At 42.2% G+C, this 22,044-nt stretch overlaps 2 protein-coding genes across 3 annotated transcripts; one reads left to right on the forward strand and one right to left on the reverse strand.

Moving 5' to 3' along the window:
* Nucleotides 1–3,003: 3,003 nt before the first annotated feature.
* Nucleotides 3,004–8,723, reverse strand: LOC121319441 (phosphoenolpyruvate carboxykinase, cytosolic [GTP]-like). Of its 2 annotated transcripts, none has more exons than XM_041256882.1 (10): nucleotides 8,318–8,723; nucleotides 7,759–8,034; nucleotides 6,890–7,071; nucleotides 6,185–6,388; nucleotides 5,738–5,925; nucleotides 5,260–5,422; nucleotides 4,885–5,109; nucleotides 4,633–4,764; nucleotides 4,328–4,423; nucleotides 3,004–4,113 (listed from the first exon to the last, which is right to left on the reverse strand). In XM_041256882.1, exons 2-10 carry the CDS (start codon nucleotides 7,980–7,982, stop codon nucleotides 3,659–3,661), a joined length of 1,869 nt encoding a protein of 622 aa, XP_041112816.1. In that variant the 5' UTR covers nucleotides 7,983–8,034; nucleotides 8,318–8,723; the 3' UTR covers nucleotides 3,004–3,658. The 2 variants fall into 2 exon arrangements, with proteins under 2 accessions (XP_041112816.1, XP_041112815.1); XM_041256881.1 differs by having other exon boundaries at nucleotides 8,332–8,722.
* A 2,401-nt stretch (nucleotides 8,724–11,124) lies between these two features.
* Nucleotides 11,125–20,527, forward strand: ccndbp1 (cyclin D-type binding-protein 1). The gene is made up of 11 exons (XM_041256883.1): nucleotides 11,125–11,288; nucleotides 12,004–12,063; nucleotides 12,192–12,271; nucleotides 12,395–12,476; nucleotides 12,993–13,089; nucleotides 13,320–13,393; nucleotides 14,367–14,443; nucleotides 18,298–18,551; nucleotides 19,621–19,681; nucleotides 19,765–19,811; nucleotides 20,086–20,527. Exons 1-11 carry the CDS (start codon nucleotides 11,192–11,194, stop codon nucleotides 20,192–20,194), a joined length of 1,038 nt encoding a protein of 345 aa, XP_041112817.1. The 5' UTR covers nucleotides 11,125–11,191; the 3' UTR covers nucleotides 20,195–20,527.
* The last annotated feature ends 1,517 nt before the right edge of the window (nucleotides 20,528–22,044 follow it).

A 22,044-nucleotide genomic window follows, 5' to 3' on the forward strand; every position in this document is an offset into this window, starting at 1 on the left:
GGAGCACCCTGACCAGAGGAAAACAAGAGCTGAGAAGTTCTGCAGGAGATCCAGTGACAGTAACATGTCATTGGCATTGCTAAAAGAACAAACAGGTCCTGCAAATAATTTACAAAAGCTGCACTACAGACCTGTAAAGAATTGCAGGGTGTTAAATTGTGAAAAGGGCCTGTAGCTCCCATATGCTTCACACATAGGAATTCATTTGGGATTTCTTTTTCTTTTATGCATAGATGGTATTAATAGTTGTTTATTAGGGAGTCCCTCTCTCCAGCGAGCTCTTGTCAGTCTGCCCAGCTCAGCTCCTCAGCAGTGATGTCACACTCTGTCTGTCACATGGGCTGTCTATCTGCTCAGGCAGACTTGCACACACAAGCAGGGGTGACTGAATGGTGTAATGTGCCTCGCAACAGCAGACTCCTCCGGCAGATCTCCAGACGAGATACAAAGGATTAGGCTTAAAAACAGGACTACTGGCAGAACTGCTTCAGTAGAAGGATCGGCAGAACTGCTTGTGATTGGCTGAGGCATGTGGGCTGGTCTAGTGTGGTGGGGTGGAGGAGCTGCTTCTAGTCTTGAAGCAGTTGGCGCTGGAAGTTGAAAGAAGCAGGGTGGACACAAGTTGAAAATAATGTTTACTTACTTTCCAGTTATATGTGCATTTTCTTTTTCCTTAGTGTTTATTATCAGTAGTTTCCAGACTTTGTGGCAGCCTTTTATTTTATTTCATGTTATTTTAATAACGCATTTCCACGTCATATCTTTATCATTTTATTGGTATTCACAGAGCACCAGGTATGTTTTTAAATATAATAACACAACTGTGCTAGTAAAATACATTCCCTCCAGCAGGGTCAGATTGTCCTCCAGCTGGACCCACCCCCACCCCACCCCCCTCCACCACTAGGACAGCAGCAGCTCAAAAGGGTGGCATGACAAGGTGTTTGAAATGCTGAAGAAGCTTGTGGCAATGAAGGGGTTGTGAGTTCTACTCATAAAGCAAGATGCCTTTGATAAACCCCATCTGCTCCCAAGAGCAGGCAGCTCTGCAGAGCCTAGCAGAAGGCTCCCAGAAGCCTATTACTCAGGAACATGCTCCTTAAAAATAACAGCCATAATAATGCTGCCTGCAATAACAAGAGCCTCACAACAGAACAGTCCTTTAAAAGAAATGAGAGTGAAACATCGCTGATGTACAGACAGCATACACGACTGGCGGTGATTTATCAACGTGTTTATCAGCTATCCAGTTAGTACTGGATTAGGCAGCTACCATTCCAAGAGACTGCGTAGTGTCGTGTCACTCTTTCACAACATGCTTGCAGTGATAACCTCGAGTACTGGCCTCATGGTGCTGCCAGTAGCCAAGGTTCAGGTAAGTGACTGGAGTTTAAAAGCACTTACAGTGGGGCAATTCCTTAGCCTGTTCATAAACATGCTTGCATTGCACGATTGGTTGTGCAACGCTAGACCTTGCAACTGCAGCAAACACTGTACCTGCCGCACTGGCTGAGCATGGAGCACAGCTGTATCAGTGGAGTTATCTGATAAGGGTTAACGATCAGGAACATAAACACGCTTGCTTAATTTATCAGATTCGGAAATTTGAAAATCGAAGTGACACCAGTGCGGCTGCATTGGAAGTGTTATTCCCTGGGCATCCCGCAGTGAATAGTCCTTGTCCTTAAATGACATGCATATCTGCAAACGCTGACCTGACTGGCTGCCAGACTCTCACGGGGCAGCCAGCTCTTATCTCTGGGATCACCCTGGGCTGCATCTCGCCAGGCAGCGTCACATACAAGTGCAAGCTGAAGTACAGACATGAGCAACTCTAAGCTTTGCTTTCATCATTTATAACTTAGTGCAGTTGATTCTGCTTCTAGTGAGAACTCTGGGTGATGTTCAATGCACCAGCTGAATTATTCTGTAAATATGCATTTATGAAATCATCTTATTAAAAGAACTCGACAGAAGGATGCTTTTTTTTTTCGTGTACGAGATGACACTTACGGCTCCCTTATCGATTCAGCTTGCCCCGGGACACAGACCAGGGCACTGAGACTCAGGCATCTAATGCAGTGGCAGGAGCTCCCCACACTAGCGCAAACCACTGAATCTGCACAGCTGAGCATTGCTTTAGTGTTCCTTTAAAGGTGTTATGTGTCCCCCCTGCCCCAGAGTATTCCGCTGTGTTTTCATATCAAACTTCAGGTTCTGCTTCATTCGCAGAACAGAATTCCAGAGCATATCAGAGGAGCAGAATTCATTGTTTTAATTGTTGTTTTAAATGGTGGTTAGTTTTATCCCTGTTGTAGTTTTATTGCAAGTTCAATTATTTTCTAATTGTATATTATTTAATCACCAGACTAACCCCAAAGTTCAAGGAATGAGCTATGAAGATAGTTTGATAGATATGAATTTATTTATCCCAGAACAAAGAAGAACTGAAGTCTTTCAAATCTTAAAAGAAATTGACAAAGCTCAGCACAGAAACCAGGGCCAGAGGGGACACAGTTAAAAATGAAGTGAGGATAGGAGCCCCAGAGTGGTGAGGGGATGGAATGGGTTACCTAGTCATGTTGCTGAAGGACTCTTCTTCACACAGAGACTGGTGAGGGGATGGAATGGGTCATGTCATGTTGTTGACAGAATCACTGGGATCCTTTAAGATCCAACCTGACAAGTTTTGAGATCAGCCGGACAGGCGTAGATGGGCTGAACGTCCTCCTCTCGTTCATAACATTTCTTGTGTTCGGAAGTCGGTCTGCATGAAAGGTGCTGTGCGGATGTATATTGTTGAGTGTTGTTCTCTGTATAGGTCTTTGTGGTATTTCAGTTTATGATAAAGCACTGGAGAGGATGCATCTCAATATGGATTTCAGTTTAAACAGCTTTCGTCTGTCCAAGAATATTGCAATTCTAAACATCAACTCGTTATTTCTGGTCGTGCATGTCATAAATTGCTGTAGTTTTTAAAGAAAAAAAATGCAAACACTAATATTTATAAATAAAACAAAGATTTTATTTAGATTCCGCTAGATGCTTTTCATAAATACAAAGAATTAGAGTTTAAACAGGAATTACGCAGCAGTATATAAAAATAAATTCACATTTCTAGGACAGTTAACCCGTGTCCCCCAAAAAAAGATCAATAGACAGAAAATCTTCCAGTGAGATTCATATCCAAAGATTGCATTGCAGGTAAACTGAAGTAGAGACATGTTACTTTAAAAATAGTCTGTGTTCCCCTGGAACACATAGAAACGTTTTATGCTGTCATCTAAAAACCTGTACGACAATAACTTGAGACACAATCAAAGCAGCTCACTCACCTTTTCTAAATAAACATGAACACTTTCTAATATGAATACATCATATATTAAACAACGGCTAACAAAACATGGATTCAATACACCCCTGACTGTGCAATCTAGACTGATTAAGGTCAGGGCATACGTAATCACTATATGCTAAACACCGTAGAGAACATCAAAACATACAATTAATGCCTATACCGGTTTCTACTACCTTGTACAAGCCGTCATGCAGCATTCCTTTGTCAGCTGCTTTTTGCTGTGCTGTTTATGCCATGCCCTGTGCCGCACATGCCCTGTTTGTTGGCTGAGGTTTGGTAGTTGTTGTGTTTGACGGCTCCTCAGAGCTGCTGTATCCTCTGCTCCAGGTGGTGAAGCTGGACCTCAATTTCGAAGGGGAGGTCGTCGTTGACCTGCTCCTCGAAGTACCTCCGGATCTCGCGGGCCTCCTGCTCCCAGAAGTCTCTGGAGATGCCGAAGAGCTCCTTCAGGTTGACAGAGCCCAGCCCCTGGATGTTGAGGGCTCCCTCGGTGGGCAGGTAGCCGATGGCGGAGGAGACGACCCCGGCCTCACCGTCAACGCGCTTGAACATCCACTCCAGGACGCGCACGTTCTCCCCGAAGCCCGGCCACAGGAAGCGGCCCTGCTCATCCTTACGGAACCAGTTGATGTGGAAGACCTTGGGCAGCCTGGCCTGGGGCCGGTGCTCCATGCTCAGCCAGTGCGCCAAGTACTTGCCAAAGTTGTAGCCGAAGAACGGCCTCATGGCGAAGGGGTCGTGCATGATGGCCTTGCCTGCGAACAAACAGTAACTGGGTAAGTCTTAAAGTCTTAGAAATGTGGACTTGAGAAAATCTGAAACCGCTGTGTTTAAATGCTGCCCCAAACATTTTAGATTTATGTATTTATCAAAAGGGTTGACAAGCCAAAAACGTTTATCTGCTCAAGCGCTTTCAAGCTGTCCAGTGCTTCTCTTACGTTTTTAGTCCTGTTCACTCCCTTATCTCACCTTTGTGCTCTGCTGCTGCCGTAGCCTCTGACCTCATCGCTGCGCCAACGAACACGCCGTGCTGCCAGTTGAAGGCTTCGTAAACCAGAGGCACGCCTGGAACCAAGAGAAGAGGTGCAATTCACACTAGGGTCCACTTAATGTACTGATTTTACATGCTGCTGCAATTCAATTACTGTCTCTGTGTGTTTTAAAATCAGCACAAGGGGACAGCTTTCCCCTTCAGCACAACCAGAACCACATAATACTGGGTGTCGAAACCTGAAACCTGCGTTAATAAATAAATGGACTGCAATTGCTTTTACCTTGCGGTCTGCGCCCTCCGAAGATGATGGCCTCGATGGGTACCCCCTCGGGAGATTCCCACTCGGGGTCGATAATTGGGCACTGGCTGGCCGGAGTGCAGAAGCGGGAGTTGGGGTGGGCACAGGGCTCCTCTGTAACATTCAGAGAGGGGGGGTGGAATGCAGTTAATCAACAGGATGGTACGCAGAGTGAAGAAACAGGTCCAGTGAAAGTATCTGGGGTGGTTAAAGCAGCGAGCAGCTCTCCCTTACCACTCTCCGGGCTCCAGGGCTGGTTCTTCCAGGAGGTCACAGACACTCCCTCAGGCAGGGGCTCGTCAATGCCCTCCCAGCACACACCGCCGTCGCTAGTCTCTGCCACGTTGGTGAAGATGGTGTTCTTCATGATGGTCTTCATGGCATTGGGGTTGGTCTTCACTGAGGTTCCAGGGGCCACTCCGAAAAAGCCGTTCTCTGGATTGATGGCTCTCAGATTACCTATGGGAACAGGACAGTTCCTGCTGTGAAAACCAGCCCTTGTCGCTGCTTAAAACAAGTGTTCTCTCAAAGCAAATTCTTTATTTGCGGAACAAGCCTCTGTGTATAATGTCCAGGCTTTGAGATGAAAGCCCAAGATGGGTCTCTTACCTTCTTCATCGAACTTCATCCATGCAATGTCGTCTCCCACACATTCCACCTTCCAGCCTGGCAGAGAGGGGTTCATCATGGCCAGGTTGGTCTTTCCACAGGCGCTCGGGAACGCAGCAGCGATGTACTTCTTCCGGCCCTCAGGATTGGTGATGCCCAGGATCTGGTCAGTGGAGATAAAGCCCTTGTTAAGGATATCTAAAGGTGTGGCTCCGTCATTTCACACTAGGCTTCCACATGTCAACTAGCTCCCCTTTAGTGTGAGTTTCTGTTAACGCTGTTACATCCAGTTGAGTGGGGGACCATTAAAGCTTGCTTGATAATCCCAAAGGAAACATAATGCTTAAAAGCCCTTCCTGAAACTTAGAGTAGGATGCAGTTCTGATGCATGCAACAACAACCCTTGCATTTCTATTTGAGCTCCTGCTGTTCACCCACTGCTTCTGTTTGAGACAGTAAGCCAGGCAGTGTCCCTCACCAGCATGTGTTCAGCCAGCCAGCCCTCCTCCTTGGCGATGCGGGAGGCGATCCTCAGAGCGAAGCACTTCTTGCCCAGCAGGGAATTGCCTCCGTAGCCGCTGCCGAAGGAGATGATCTGCCGCTTGTCTGGGATGTGTGCCACCAGGGTGAGCTCTGGGTTACAGGGCCAGTTATTCACCAGCGACTCTACAGGAGGGGAAGAAATCATTTTTAAAAAGTTAGATGAAAAAGTTGTTGTTTGTGTGCATTATATGATATCTGATAGCGCTTTACAATCAGTGTTTGGAATTGTACTGTAGTTCCATGTGAATTGATATGGCATTGTAATGTATCCTCCCATGATACACACAGCTGGGCACTTTTCTTGGGTCTGAACAGTCGTCTCATCTGGGATTTTAATTATTATCACAGTATAACCCAACCAAGCACTTGGAGGCTGACTCACTCTTGAGAGGCAGGGGGCACCCCACTGAGTGGAGGCACCTGACGAAGTCTTCACTCCCCAGGGTCTCCAGCACAGCCGATCCCATCCTGGTCATCACACGCATGCTGGCCACCACGTAGGGGGAGTCCGTCAGCTGCACCCCGATTTTCGACAGGGGAGACCCCACGGGGCCCATGCTGTAGGGGATGACATACATGGTGCGCCCTGTGGACACGCAGCAGACAAACCACATCAGACCACGAGAAGAATGTGTTTGACTTCATCTGAACGACGCTCTTAAAGGCTGTTCATATTATAAAGATGAATCGCTCTACAAGCGACTGTGTTGGAACCTGTTCAGTGGTTCCTGTTTCTTAGTTATTAGACTGGCTGCTGCTAGGGCACTGTACACTGCTCAGTGTTTTTGTTATCGTGGATAGTGGTATATGTGTAAAAACACTAACATTTTTGTGAAGAGGGCTCTATAACTCAGATACTCTTGAGCAATCTTAAGATGTTTGCTGTAAACTTTGCAAAGGTAGTTGGTGTTTCTTTCTTCCTTGAGTTGCACATTGGTAAAGCGAGGTAAAGCACAGGCAAGCACTGAAAAGAACAGCTATGGGCAGGTATGGTAAAACATATTATTGAAAATGTGGTAAAACTGCAGTGCTGAAATACCGTGGTAAACTGTGCAAGGGTGGAAACAGCCATGCACAGTTCCTATACCTTTCATGCAGCCGGGGAATCGAAGATTCTTGGCTTTCTCGAACTCTTCCTCCGACATCCAGCGTCCGAGCTGGCTGGTGCCGCTGGTGGGCGTTGGGACGGTGTCCCTCTGCTCTTGCGTCACGATCACTGTCTTGCTTTCCACTCGAGCCACGTCCCGGGGGTCTGTGCGGGCCAGCCAGCTGAAAGCAGAGTGCAGAGCATTACGATCAGGAGAGATACGTGTGGCAGGGGTTTAATTCATTAAATAGAGTATTCATGAATTTTCTTTCTATTATCTTACGGCAGTGCAGTCCAACATTTGGATAAAATAACACTATAGTGCCATACCAGAAAGAGAGAGAGAGAGAGAGAGAGAGAGAGAGAGAGAGAGAGAGAGAGAGAGACTATATATATATTTGTTGGATAGCCCTGTCTTACTGAATGCTGAAACCTTGTGATTTTGGCAAACAGTTACATACTGTACAGCATGCATCAACATATTGCTAATAAATGACAATGAAGCAATATTCACAAGCAGCAGCATTGTACTGAGCAAGACTTTAGAAAAAAAAAAAAAAAAAAACCTGACTGAATCTGGACATCATGGCAAAATTCACTTTACAGTAACCTGCCCTATTAATACATGTTAATGAATGAGGTGTTAGCTACACAGCATACATAGACCCGCTCCAGAACAAAAAAACTAGCTTTGAAAAAAGAGTTGTAAGGAGGTGCTCTGACATTAATAAACTGACTGGCTTTCTGAAAACGAGTCCAAACATTCCTCTGGATGAACGCTTCAGCCCCAGTTGGGTCGGAGATCTTGTTGAGATACTACAGCCTGAAGGATCGCGCACAATACGGGGGGAGTAAACCAGTTCACGTACCAGTTCTCATATTTGGTGAGTTTCTTGATCATGCCTTGCTCCTCCAGCAGCGCTAGTACCCTCCTGCTCTCCTCGTCGGATCCATCGCAGATGTGCAGGCTGTCGGGTTGGCACAGGCGGGCGTTCTGCTCGATGAAGTCCCTCAGAGCGGGGCTCAGCGCACCCAGGTCTCCCTGCAGGACTTGCATGCTGGAGACTGGATTGGGTTGCAGCTGAGGAGCCATGATGTGGAGATGCGAGGATCTGCCGGACTTCTGTGTAAAACAGTTCCGCGTCCTGTAATGAGAGAGGGGAAACACTATTGCTGAGGATGGTAACTGTGGCTAATCTTTACCCATATAGTCAAATCTTCCTTTACATTTGAATTGTTTTCATATTGGACATACCGTAGATTTTGTAGCAGCATACATTTGCATTCCTTAGGTAGATTAAAATGCGAGATATTTAAATTTTAAATAAAACTCCCAACACAATTACAGCACCGTAGCTGACAGCTGCAAAACAGTTACTGATATGCTGCAAATGCACGTATAATACACTCGTTAAATACATCACTTACTCGTATAGACTTACTTTGCGTTTTCTGTCCTGTTTTCTTTGTTGATCCTGAAGCCTCGGCTTATTCCTGGAGCAGCACCTTTTCTCTGATAAATGTTGCCGGCTTTTGAATAGCTCACTGGGCTATTCTTGCTGTGATTACCAAGAAGCTAGGTCCCTCTTTAAATACTGAGAAGCCGGTATGTCCGTCCTATACCGGCTGTAACAAAAGGGGTGTGTGGGGGTCGAACAGTGCGCAATACATGAACTCAGTCCTCACCAAAAACATCACTTAATAATTAATCTGTCCACGCGAAAATTACTCAACCAACAACGTGTTTATGACGCCTGTCCAGTAACTTAAAATGAAAAGTCCAGTCTGAAGCAGTTGCGCCGTTCATATCTACTGACACTCTGACCCGGTTTGCTCTTCTGATTCCATGCATTTGATCTGCTGCTTGCTTTCCAAAGACTCGATGAAAGGCTGCCGGTCCTTTACGCACCTGACAATCGAACTCTTGCCAAGAGTCAGCATTAGCTTGCTCTTTTCTGATTGGTTTGTGACTTTGGGGGTTTGGGACAGGCGTGTGAGCAAAGATTCTGAATTCTGCGATCATCTGCAATTTTTCAATCTGCGCTTGCACCCTCATTGACGTCACATGGGGGGCCGATGTACTTCAAATTCCATCGATATTCTTTCTTTCAAGTTATAATTATATTCATTATCATTGGCCTATTTTTTGCATAATTACTGTACCTAATAGGAGATTGAATATATCTGCAAAATAACTTTGACACAATGTATAATCTACCATACATTAAACACACACACACACACACACACATAGAGAACAAGCCTAGACGGCTGAAATGAAGATATTGTGCTTGCATTTTCACTCAGATAATCAATAATTATCAAATAGCAATTATTCGATACAGAACTCTCAATGCATCAATACAAAATTCTAAATAGAAGTTTAGAAATCTGAATTATGCTTCGAGCCGTTGTTAACTTTCAATTGAAGCTATGCATCCAAGCAATGCAGGGCTTGTGTCATACATTTAACATGGTCTCCCATGCCCCTCTGTCAGCTCGTCAAGTTTAAGACATAGGAAGGTGTAGTAAAGCATGCTAAAATCGTAGTAAACGCAAGCGCAACGATCTCTTTTAAAATATGTTTATAATATATTTAGATTCACAATCGAATCCCATTTAACAAATAAGTGGACGTAAGCACGACATGTGTAAGAATAAAACACAAAGCAGCTGCAATCTAGTTTAAAACTGGTTGTGTTTTTAAAGAGCTTAGTTATTAATACACGTACAAGTGCGGCTGTACATTGCTGCCTAACTTCTTTCGTCTATTTATCTCTTTTGTTGCAGATTATACGGCCCTCCAGTAACTGATAATAATTAAACCTTGTGCTAGAACACACTGTTAGCAAATATGTTATTGTAGGAGTTATCTTCTATTTAAAAAAATTAAACAACTGATGACGGACAGCTTTAGAATGTCTAATGGGCTTAACTAGGGATTCCAAATACATGTTTTTGCCAATTATCTGTGACGTTCAAATGGATATGACCAAACACGTTTTGTGAAAGCATTAGACTTTGGCTCGAGGACATTGCGTTCCAGAGTACGTGTGTCATTCGGTGTAGGTATGTCGTTCAGATCTCGCGTACCTGTAGTAAACAAGACTTGAAACAGAGGTGTTGATTGAAGTCAACATATAACAGCCGCTAAAGTATAAGACACAAATATGATAGAAACTACCTTTAAAACACGCGTTGCATTTACCGCAGTAAGCTGTATGCACTGTAGTATAACTGACTACACTATCCCTCACAAAAACAAAACGAATCACATCATATGCTGGCCTGTGGTAATTGGAAACCGGTTCTAGAGATCCACAGCCGTGTGTGTTGCGCGGTTTCGGTATAGACCTGTGTTTAGCATGTCTGTGTTTTGTTGAACAGTGAACGGGAGGCTTGGTGGTCCAGTGATTAAAGAAAGGGGCTTGTTACCAGGAAGTTTCCGCTTCAAATCCCAGCCCAGCGACTGACTCACTGTGTGACCCTGAGCAAGTCACTTAATCTCCTTGTGCTCCGTCTTTCGGGTGAGACATAAAACAAACGAGGTCCTATTGGAAGTGAAAAGCCTTCAAGTACAATGAAATATCCATGTGCTGGTAATGGAAAATATACTCCTTGAGCGGTTAATGTTTGTAAATAAAAGCCACGCTGATCAACAATCAGTTAATCAATACGTTATTTTGTCTCTAGAATGCATGGTATAAATGATGCTATATAGCTATGATATTTTTGATAAATGAAATACCTACTGAGGTTTACATCATGTACAATGCACGCGCTTCCATTGGGCTCCACCTGGTGCTCACTCAGAGCTACTGCATCTCAATAAAAAAGGTGCTGCTGTCAATTCCTGATGGAATTTTGCAATCCAAGAATTCCAGAATTCAGCAGTGGTCTTGCGCACAGTTCCATGTTTAATAACTACCTCGAAGTAGCCTTACCCAGACCTTAAAAATGTGCATGATAACATTAACGACTGGTTTCATAGATCCAGATTAGTACTAATCTCTTGGATTAATGTACATAAAATAACATTAGGTAGTCAGGATTCGTGCTAGTCTCGCTCTGTGAAACCAGCCACTAGAGGTTGTCACAGCACCCGGAATCACGAAGAAAGGTTTTTCTTCCCTTTACCAATATGGCGTCCAAGCAGCTTCAAAGTGTACTCTTTAATACCGTCCGATGTCAATCAGTGTAAATGTGTCCGTGCCGCATTAATTCCGTCATGCAGCCTATCTATGATTGGTTCCGGGCGATGGATTCAGTTGTGCTGACGGAATTGGGGGAAGCGGTAGCAGCATGAGTACCGACAATTCGAGTCTCGATCCGGGCGACGTGACCGTCCCGCTGCGGAATCTGCGGAACTCCGTGCAGTGTGTTCGGGACCGGGTGAGAGGTATGGCACCATTATTAATTATTTCAGTCTCCAGCCGAGTGGAAATGTAAGTCGTTTTGTGAACTGGAGAAGCAAGTATTATTATTATTAGGCCGCTTGCTGGTGCACATGCTAAATAAAATACAGTACTATAAACGCATTGACAGTTGATTCGTTGTCATTTAGTATGTTATAGTTAATAAATGCGTGGTGAATGTAAATGTCATTTTAATTTGCGAGCTGCGCTGCTGGTGTCTTGCGGTTTACACGTCAACGCAGACCTGCTGGAACACATGTGACATGTCTGTTAGTAATTGACCCAGTTATTTGGGTTATTGCGTGGTCAGAGTTAAACGTTAGCAGTGGTAAATTGTATTTATTTGGCAGGTTAACCTATCGACTGAAAAAGTAGTAAGGGTGTCCGAAAAATGCATGGTTATAAAAAATATGCGTCATATCAACTGTCATAATTTTTCAATTTTTCAGCCAGGCTATATATATCTGCGTATACAGTATTATACAGCGGTGCTGTCTGTATTTTGTTTCAAATTCAAGGGGTTTACATCACTATACTCGGTTTAAAAAAGCCTTTTATTTTGTGTGTGTGTGTATATATATTATATATATATATAGACACATATATATATATATATATATATATGATAATATGGTTACTAACACAATGTAAAGTTGGCCACACGTGAAGCCTGAATCGTCCTTGTTTTTATAATTACAGATGGAGAGTCTAAGGAGTGCAATGAAGCTTTTAATCTGCAGCAGTTTTGGGACACTTTAGGTAATCTGCTTGGTGGTACTGACTTGTATAGATTGTCCGATCAGGGATATTTCTCTAGCCTATTCGATTTTGTTTCAAGTATAAGTTGTCTCCTGTAGAGTCTGATTATTCTCATTTTCCATTTACAGGCCAGGCATTTAAGGCAGCCTCACAAGGAGCCACTAAACTGAGTCTTGTGTTTTCCAAACCACCCTTGCCTTCAGCACAAGTAGGTTCCTCTGTTATTTAAAAGAAACGCAGCCCAAGTACAGTAAATATAATAATAATAACATATCCGCTTCAAACAGGTGACTTGACTAATGAGAGGCGTTTGTTTGGTTGTTTTCTCCAGGATTGTGAAAGGTTAGCTGACAGCATTGAGAAGAATGTCCTGACACTGGCTACAGTTTACTACTGGTTGCCTAAAAGTCAGGGTAAGACTTTCACAATAAAATTGTACAAGCTTGGCGTTTGCATAGGCTAAATGTTCTACAAGTTAATTTCAGAATGCTATGTAACAAACTCTATACTTTATTTACAAAATTGCGTATAAAATAGTTAACATGTCTTGGTTTACCTCAAACATTTTTTTTATTGTTTCTGTGAATTTGGTTCTGACACATTTTTACAAGTACTTAGTTTCCCCCTTCAAACTGAGTTGAGTTTGGTCCGGTCCTGTAATACTGAAGTAAGCATTTTGCATTCTGGTCTTTATGTAGGGAGCAGGGCTTGTCATTGCTGTGGGATTCAATCCCAATCAATATCAGAAAAGCCATCCCAGTCAGATCTTTCAGACCTGTCTGTTTGAGTTTGCTCTTCTGTAGCTGGAACAGATTTAACCACAAGCTCATTAGTTGATTGCAAAGTGGCCTAGGCTGCTGAGAGTAAATGTGTTTGAAACCCGGGTGCCTGGTGATCTCAGTCGTTGTCTTGGGTCTCCTTGGCTGCAGGGATAACACTGCGGAGAATAGCTCGGGATGCCACGGCAGAGGTGCTGGATGGAATCTCCCAGCTGATTGAAGTGATCCTGAGCACCCCTCTGCAGAGGTATCCGTCACACCTGGGGGCTCACTTACAAGTACTGTTTCCATTACTGCTCTCATTGCAATTACAATTACAGGGCTGTTCGGTTCTGTTACAGTTGCAGGTACAATTTGGTTTGCATTCCCTAACTTTATTATTCACCTTGGTTTGCTAAGCTCCTCTGGGATTTTGGGCTTGCGAATGTTTAAGTGTTTAGATGTCCCTCTAATTCTTGTGTTCTTTGGTTTTCCTAGTTTATCCCAAGAGCAGCTGACTTCTACAGGTGGAGTGTGGTCATCATGTGATTATATTCATAGATTGCCTAAAGGTAAGGATGAAAGCGGTTTCTGTATTTTGGTTGGTTAACACCCCCACCCCCCCACCACCACCAATGCAATATATTATACAAAAAAAATAATTGCAGTGCTGACACTGGTATCGCAGTGTTTTTTGGTAGGTGGGGGTTTTATGATGCAACATGTAAAAAATGCATACTACTTCCCCTTACTAAACTTGGAAGCAGCCAGTATAATAATAAGGGATGTGATTTTGTCACGGTAAAAATAGACAATTTCATAGAACGGTTACAGCTACAAAGATTTGAAATGAAATATAGTTATTCATGTAATATACCATCATGATTTAGTATTTGTGCAAAGTAAACACGTATTTAATGCGTTTAATGTATTTTCTTTCAACACATGCGTCTAGTCAAAAGTAAACATAGGGTTGTTTTTTTTAACAGAAAACAGCCGTAACAGGGATATGCAAACCTTTTAATTAACATGTACAGCTTGTCTGATCTGAGCACTGAAATGTGTTTTTTATAAATGTTGTGGTTGTACATTGAGAATTGTACAATATCTGTTTCATTACTGTCCGTTCAAACACTTAAATTTTGCACTGAAACCAATTCAAAAGACCAGTGGAAACAGTGTCAGAATTCACAGGTTCCGTGACCACTGTGACAGAATCACATCCATAATAATAATTTCTCTGATGACTTCACCTTATTAAGGATCTTCTTACCATCATGCCTTGAGGAACACTTAGAATGTAGTCCCAAACATCTAAGACTAGGAATAACAATTTCAGCTGCAACACTGTGGATTATCAACTGGTTTCACAGATTACCACTAGTTTTGGACTACTTAGTATTACCTTAGGTAAGGTTATCCAAGATCAGTGCTAGTCAGGGTCTGTGAAAACCAGGCACAAGAGTTCACAAAAGTTTTTTTTTTTTTTTTTTAATGTTTTATTTATTTATTTATTTATTTATTTATTGGCATGCTGTCTACCAGATAACCAAGCAGCAGTTCTGTCTGTGATGGCCTCCTATTCTGCAGTTGTAAAAGATGCAATCGAAGAGATGGAACAGGTAACCCATATTAATACTATTTTACACACACACACACATACATATATATATATATATATATATATATATATATATATATATATATATATATATATATATATATATATATATATACAGTACTGTGCAAAAGTTTTAGGCAGGTGTGAAAAAATGCTGTAAAGTAAGAATGCTTTCAAAAATAGACATGTTAATAGTTTATATTTATCAATTAACAAAATGCAAAGTGAGTGAACAGAAGAAAAATCTACATCAAATCAATATTTGGTGTGACCACCCTTTGCCTTCAAAACAGCATCAATTCTTCTAGGTACACTTGCACAAAGTCAGGGATTTTGTAGGCATATAGTCAGGTGTATGATTAAACAATTATACCAAAAAGGTGCTAATGATCATCAGTTCAATATGTAGGTTGAAACACAATCATTAACTGAACATCAAATGTCTGCTAGGGTAGCAACTTGCACAAAGTCAGGGATTTGTATGGCATATAGTCAAGGCTGTAATAGATAATCAATTATACAAAACAGGACTGCTAATGATTCCATCAGTTCAATATTTAGTTGAAACAGCAATTAACAGCTGTGTAGGAGGAATAAGACTGGGTGAGGAACAGCCAAACTCAGCTAACAAGATGAGGTTGCTGAAGACAGTTTACTGTCAAAAGTCATACACCATGGCAAGACTGAGCACAGCAACAAGACACAAGGTAGTTATACTGCATCAGCAAGATCTCTCCCAGGCAGAAATTTTAAGGCAGATAGGGGTTTCCAGATGTGCTGTCCAAGCTCTTTTGAAGAAGCACAAAGAAACGGGCAACGTTGAGGACCGTAGACGCAGTGGTCGGCCAAGGAAACTTACTGCAGCAGATGAAAGACACATCATGCTTACTTCCCTTTGCAATCGGAAGATGTCCAGCAGTGCCATCAACTCAGAATTGGCAGAAAACAGTGGGACCCTGGTACACCCATCTACTGTCTGGAGAAGTCTGGTCAGAAGTGGCCTTCATGGAAGACTTGCGGCCAAAAAGCCATACCTCCGACATGGAAACAAGGCCAAGCGACTCAACTATGCACGAAAACACCGGAACTGGGGTACAGAAAAATGGCAGAAAGGTGCTCTGGACTGATGAGTCAAAATTTGAAATATTTGGCTATAGCAGAAGGCAGTTTGTTTGCCGAAGGGCTGGAGAGACGTACGCAAATGAGTGTCTGCAGGCAACAGTGAAGCATGGTAGAGGTTCCTTGCAAGTTTGGGGCTGCATTTCTGCAAATGGAGTTGGGGATTTGGTCAGAATTAATGGTCTCCTCAATGCTGAGAAGTATAGGCAGATACTTATCCATCATGCAATACCATCAGGGAGGCATCTGATTGGCCCCAAATTTACTCTGCAGCATGACAACGACCCCAAACATACAACGAAAGTCATTAAGAACTATCTTCAGCGTAAAGAAGAACAAGGAGTCCTAGAAGTGATGGTATGGCCCCCACAGAGCCCTGATCTCAACATCATCGAGTCTGTCTGGGATTACATGAAGAGAGAGAAGCAACTGAGGCTGCCTAAATCCACAGAAGAACTGTGGTTAGTTCTCCAAGATGTTTGGGCCAACCTACCTGCCGAGTTCCTTCAAAAACCGTGTGCAAGTGTACCTAGAAGAATTGATGCTGTTTAGCAAAGCTACCCACAAGTGCCCTGCATCTCTGGGAATTGCTGCAGAAGAGCTGGGAAGACATGTCAGGTGATTTCCTGCTGAACCTTGTTAACCAAATGAATTGTGTTTTTGAGGTTATTATTAAGGCAAAGGGTGGCTGTTTTCTCTGTTACAATGACTTGTAACGAAAGCTTTGATGGCTTTCCTTGGTTTTGTTTGTGTATAACAAAATGTGTTTTTCATTTAAGAAGAAATGTACTTGAACGTATACGCTAAAATTTTGTAGTTATGTAAATACTTAGTTTCCATCAAGTGTCTTTCACAAAGTTTGACCTGTGTGTGTGTGTGTGTGTGTGTGTTTGTGTGTGTATATATATATAAAGCAGGGTTGACCTGGGTGAGCAAGTAATCCGTGCGCTTATCAGTGCCCCAGTCAGCCCAAATGTTTCTTCCTTGCTGCAGTCTGGCTCATGGTGTGTCTCGGGCAACAAAAATATGGCTAAACAAAATAAACAATAACGTTTCTTGCGGCAGTGAAACCTTCGTGCAGACGTGGCTGTTTGTTATTTCGTTGGCTGTTATGCATTTTGTCTCACTCAACCCGGGTCAGAGCGTGAAAGGTGCTTAAGATGTACTACAAGGTTTGTCCAATGTGACAAAACCCATAGTGACACATTTGTGACTGGGTCATCTACTTTTAAGATAGCCGATTTTAAAGCTCATGAAAAATCAAGTAATCGTTATAACTGTGTGAAACTGATGAAGGCAAAGACTGCCAAACAAGGCACATCAAAAGTGCAACAATTACTGTATACCGTAACCCTTTGTGATTTTAAAGCTGAAAAAGCTTTTCAGCACAGCGCATGCCCTTGCAAAGCATGTACTGTATTCTGATTTTGAAGGAGGTGTGACCTGAATGAGGCAAAAGGATTAAATGTGGGGAAAACCTATAGCTATTGTAAAGAGTGTTTACACGCTGATGTGAGGAACCAACGGCCAGCCCAGTTAACCAGAATGGCAATTGCTAAATATTTATCGCTTGTCTTGGATGGTTCTACAGAGAGTTCCATTCTGAGGCAGTGATGTACTCTGTGAAGTATGCTGTCAGCGGTGTTGTCCACACAGACTTTATTGGGGTTCGAAATGTGTGGAAGGCAGATGCAAAAACCAAATCAATGTATCTGGGAATTAGCACTAATGTTCTATCTTTTTTTTATTTTATTTTATTTATTTATTTATTTTTATTTTATTTTTTATAAATACAATAAAAAAAATCTAAATTTGTAAGTGTTCATTTTTTAGGAAAATTACATGTAAGCCAAATATTTTAGGAATCCTAACTGCTGTTGTTGATTCTGACTTCACATAAGGACTAGCAAGTTTCAAAAGGTACTAGTCCTTAGGACTAGTACCACAGTTTTGTTAAGCTATCAGAAAAGGGGGATTCTGATATCTTATCACTGTAATCAAAACAAGAAAAATGTTTCTTCCTGTTATAGGGCAAACTTCAATTCCCATGATCCCAATGGTCAAAAGTCAGGTGGCCTATCTGCAGGAACTCAGTAAAGATCTAAAAGGATAAAGAAGAATGCTTTGGGTGTGCGGCCACACATGTTCTTTGCATTTGCTATAGTAAGCTTTTTGGTAATTATACCACTGCTGAACAATTAAAGGCAGATGCAGAGACAACATGTTTGGTGGCACACCCAAAGCATTCTAATTTATCTTTTTAGATCTTGAAATGTGAAGAAAGGTGAAACTCTCCATATTCCAAAACGAGTCGTTTTATTGTTAAAAAATCACCAGGGTAACGACACGCTTCGAAACACAATGTGCTTTTGAATCTGAGGAGGATGCATTCTGTGTGAATCACGTTGTTAAAACTACTCTTGTTTTGGAATATGGAGTGTTACAAGAAATATGTCTTATTATTTAGTTCAGCAGTTTTTTGTGTAATATATATATTCCCAAAATTAAAAGATTGTGCTGTAACACTATGATCCAGACGCCTTAGAAAAGTATTCTGTCATCGTAGTTCTTATTTATTGTAAGTTTAGCTCTGGTAATGCAATTTGACATCTTAGTCTCCCTTTGCATAGCAGGCTGAGCCATTGCAGCTTATAGTGTGAGCTAAATTAGATTTTGACATGCCACACCCGCACCTGTTGCCCAGGTAACTAACAGTGTCTTCTGGGTCCCCTGAAGGCTCAGGCTGACAGCCAGGACCCCTTCAGCGATGTCCTGGACGAGGACGATCTGGACTCCAGGGGAAACCAGGACACCTACTGGTCTGAGGAGGACAAGCAGCTGATGGCTCCATGCCAGGGCCTCATGAAGGCAGGAAAAGCCTGCTTGAAGAAGCTCTCCGGAGCTGTGAAGACTCACGGGAAAGTGGACTCGCCAGAGTCCATCGCTCAGCTGGACGATCTTGCAGACATCACCAAGGAAATCAGTCCCAAGTGAGTTCAGGCTTGAAGAATATTAAATAATAATATTAATAATACTTACACATGTCACAATTAACCCACAAACTGAACTGCAAAATGAATCAATAAACCGAAACTGGTAATTGACGAGAAGGTAATACGACAAAATACAGGGATGGAAATAAGACCTATTGCATAGCAGTTTCATCCATTCCAGCTTTTAATACATGCTTGATTAGCCACAGTGTACAGGCCACAAGCTCAGGTGAGTGTTATTATACTCATAGTAAAACTAGGAATGGATCAAACTGCTATGAAATGAGTTTTATTTCCATCCCTGTTTTTTATATAGATAGATACGTCTTGCGTCTATCAATTTTAAATTCCAAAGGTGAAAAGGTAATTGGGAAGGGCATTACTGCAAGCTCTGCAGACGTGTTCTCACCATGTGGGTGGGGGGGACACAACACCCACCCTGAAATCCTTTTCTCCGTCACATGGTAAATGTGTCATTAACCAGGAGTAGAGGAAACTCGCCCCACTTGAGCAGGTATGATCCTCTTTTGTTTTTATATTAAATACATTGTGTCTCTTAACCAAGAACTTGCAACATAAAAGCAGTTCAGTCATTTGACCTTTTCGAAAAGCTTTTTCTTTTTACCTGTAACTTAAGAATTAAACCGTGGCAATACGTTTCAACATGTCCTACCTTTCTGGGAAGCACATAAGGAGGATGGGTCATTCCGTGACAAACCACCCAACAGGTAACAACCTGCCGTGTCCAATTTACACCAAACTCGGTTCTAAGGGTTGTTTCAAGCAAAAACAAACTCATGTTTTTAGACTGATCAGGTCAAAGGTTATGACCCGGATTTGTAAGCAGGACGTGAGAGATGGCTTTGCTGTGCCCCGCAGCGCAGTCAGAAGTGGATTTAGATTTGGTTTTACCTAACAAAAAGTATAATATTTTTGCCCGTTCAGAAGCAGCTGGCATGAAAAGTCACTGATGTACATTAAAATGTTGATCATCTTCAGTTAGCACCTGTATATGCAGGTACAGATTTTTTACTGATAATACCGGTTTTGTTGTCTTGTTCCATAGTGTGGATGACCTTGCACTGAGTCTGTACCCACCAATGAACTATGCAGGAGTACGACTAAATGTAAGATTATTTCTTTAACAGTTGTTATTATTCCAGGGTAGGGTGATTGGGTGGATTAATTTGCATCTGATTGTTCTTGACAGGCTGCCAGACTTGCATCGGTTTTAAAGAAAGTCCTGGAAATAACGAAGTAAGTGTACTAGAATTGCACCGTGGCTTGATGTCTTTAGGGAGCATACTGTGTGCTGGCGGAGAGTCACGAAGTTAATGTGTGATTGTTGTTTCAGTGTCATTGCGTCTTTGGCAGCGTGTGATAAGAATTGGGAATTTACTGACTTGGCAGTGTGTGCAGAACAGGGCACATACCTCAAGAGCTTTAACACTGTTGACTGATCACAACTGTCAGATGCTTAAGTGTTTAAATAGATGTGCTTTTAACTGCAGCTGTTTGCTCTCCCTGACAGGTCAAGCCATGTGTGTCCAGAGGCTGAGCTTGCCTGGGTGCAGTTTTTGGATGGGGCAGTTCAACACAACATGCAGAAAGTGAACAACTTAACCCAGAACTCTATTTAGATTAATTATATGTAGAACTTCTGTAAAAAAAAAAAAAAAAAAAAAAAAAAAAAAAAGAGAGAGAGAGAGGACACTTTGTTTAAAAAAAAAAAAAAAAAAAAAAAAAAAAAGAAAGAAAGAAATCGAGACAAGATGGGAAATAGACTTCGCCGCCACTGCCAAACTGCTCAACCAGTTTATTAAGATGAGTAAGATTCTTACTTATGGTTCTTTACTCCTTGCGTTCAATTCACAACAAAGGTGTTCTCGCTGTGTTCGGGTGGGGGTTTGTGCAGTTGGATTCATAATCTACTGTTGGATTATAGAAAATAAAAATAAAAAATAAAAAATCAAGATGATGAGATAATGTAGTACTGGAGACGAGATGGCAGGGGTTTCCAAACCTCAAGGTTTGTTGATTGTTTTTGTGTGTGTTTTCAGTTTCAGCAGAGGTAAGAGGCATGACAGTTTTGTGAATTAGCCCGATGCATCACTTACAGCTGTGCTTCACAATCCTCCAGTCTGGCGGGGGAGTGGAAGCTTTGATTTCCTGTGGGTCAAAGGTAGAGCCACACTGTCTAGACTGGAGCCCATTTTTTAACAGATAGATCCTTTCCAGGAATAAACACTGAGTGCCCTACAGTGTATGAACACGTCCAACAAGCCCATCAAGTTAACTAAACCAGTTGAACCGGTCACAGCACTGATGAAATAATATTTTTTCTAAGCTGTTTACTTCGGATTGTTCCATTGAGATGCAAGAACTTTGTTCACAAGGACTGCCATACTGACGGCAGCTGAGAAAGTACGACTTAAAGCAAACGCAAACAAAACCAAAATCATTTAGGAGAGCTGTTTTTAAAGGTGCAGTGCTTTTTCAATATTGAAACCAAATTGTCCCACACGGTTTCAAGATTGATGCCCTGATCGGGTCTTATCAAAGACCAAAGGAAAAGTATTGAACAAAAACAAAAAAAGGAACTTATGTGGGATGCATGTGAAGGAGACGTTAGAGAAAACTAACAAAACACTTTGGTTAAAATGATTTATTGTTTAGTTTTAATGAAAACAAAAGGTATAATTAACCAAAGTTACCCTCTTTGTTAAATAGTCTGGTGGAGCAGGCATTTCTCCAAGCAGGATAACAGATAGATTATATTTTGTTTAGTTTTTACAAGTTTATGAAGTCTTGTTGCATTATACACATACAGTTCCATACCTCCTAATAAGCTCCCATGTAGGATTATTATTTTTTAAACAGATTAAAAAGAACAGAAAACATAATGCAATGGCAAAATGTGTAACACATTTGTTTACAAAAAAAAAAAATGTATTCCCAATGTTTATATGTTACCCATTACTTTTTATTTTATTTATTTTCTCAGAGTTTTGGATGTTTTTCAATGTTTTCTTAAGCATGTTTCCAGAGTGAAGTTGTTAGGCACACTTCACTTCCGCAGTCTTGTAAGCTTTCACGTCCCCGAAGACGTTGCAGTCGAAATTTACGGTCAGCATCCTCGAGCCAGGCTTGGTGGGTGTGAGGGGGATGCTCACTCTCACAATGTTATTCAGACCCAGTGTGCGGATACTGAAAGAGAGTGAAGCAGCGTGAGTGTTACACACAGAGACGACACAACTACCATCCTGAGGACTGAGGGTCAGGAAAGAGCCACCATTAATACAGAGCGAAGCAGTGTGAATGTTACACACAGAGACGACACAACTACCATCCTGAGGACTGAGGGTCAGGATAGAGCCACCATTAATACAGAGCGAAGCAGTGTGAATGTTACACACAGAGACAACACAACTACCAACCTGAAGACTGAGGGTCAGGATAGAGCCACCATTATAGAGCGAAGCAGTGTGAG

The sequence above is a fragment of the Polyodon spathula genome, chromosome 8, assembly GCF_017654505.1.
Source record: "Polyodon spathula isolate WHYD16114869_AA chromosome 8, ASM1765450v1, whole genome shotgun sequence".
Taxonomy (NCBI): Eukaryota; Metazoa; Chordata; class Actinopteri; order Acipenseriformes; family Polyodontidae; genus Polyodon; species Polyodon spathula.

Excerpts from the sequence above, each read along its gene's own strand:
- LOC121319441 (XM_041256882.1), bottom strand. The coding sequence starts at position 7,982 with ATGGCTCCTCAGCTGCAACCCAATCCAGTCTCCAGCATGCAAGTCCTG. Across the intron at positions 5,110-5,259 it reads GATGAAGTTCGATGAAGAAG|GTAATCTGAGAGCCATCAAT; the intron begins GTAAGAGACCCA and ends CTGTTCCCATAG. Across the intron at positions 4,114-4,327 it reads GGCAGCAGCAGAGCACAAAG|GCAAGGCCATCATGCACGAC; the intron begins GTGAGATAAGGG and ends GTTTGTTCGCAG.
- ccndbp1 (XM_041256883.1), top strand. The coding sequence starts at position 11,192 with ATGAGTACCGACAATTCGAGTCTCGATCCGGGCGACGTGACCGTCCCG. Across the intron at positions 12,272-12,394 it reads CACCCTTGCCTTCAGCACAA|GATTGTGAAAGGTTAGCTGA; the intron begins GTAGGTTCCTCT and ends TGTTTTCTCCAG. Across the intron at positions 14,444-18,297 it reads CAATCGAAGAGATGGAACAG|GCTCAGGCTGACAGCCAGGA; the intron begins GTAACCCATATT and ends GGTCCCCTGAAG.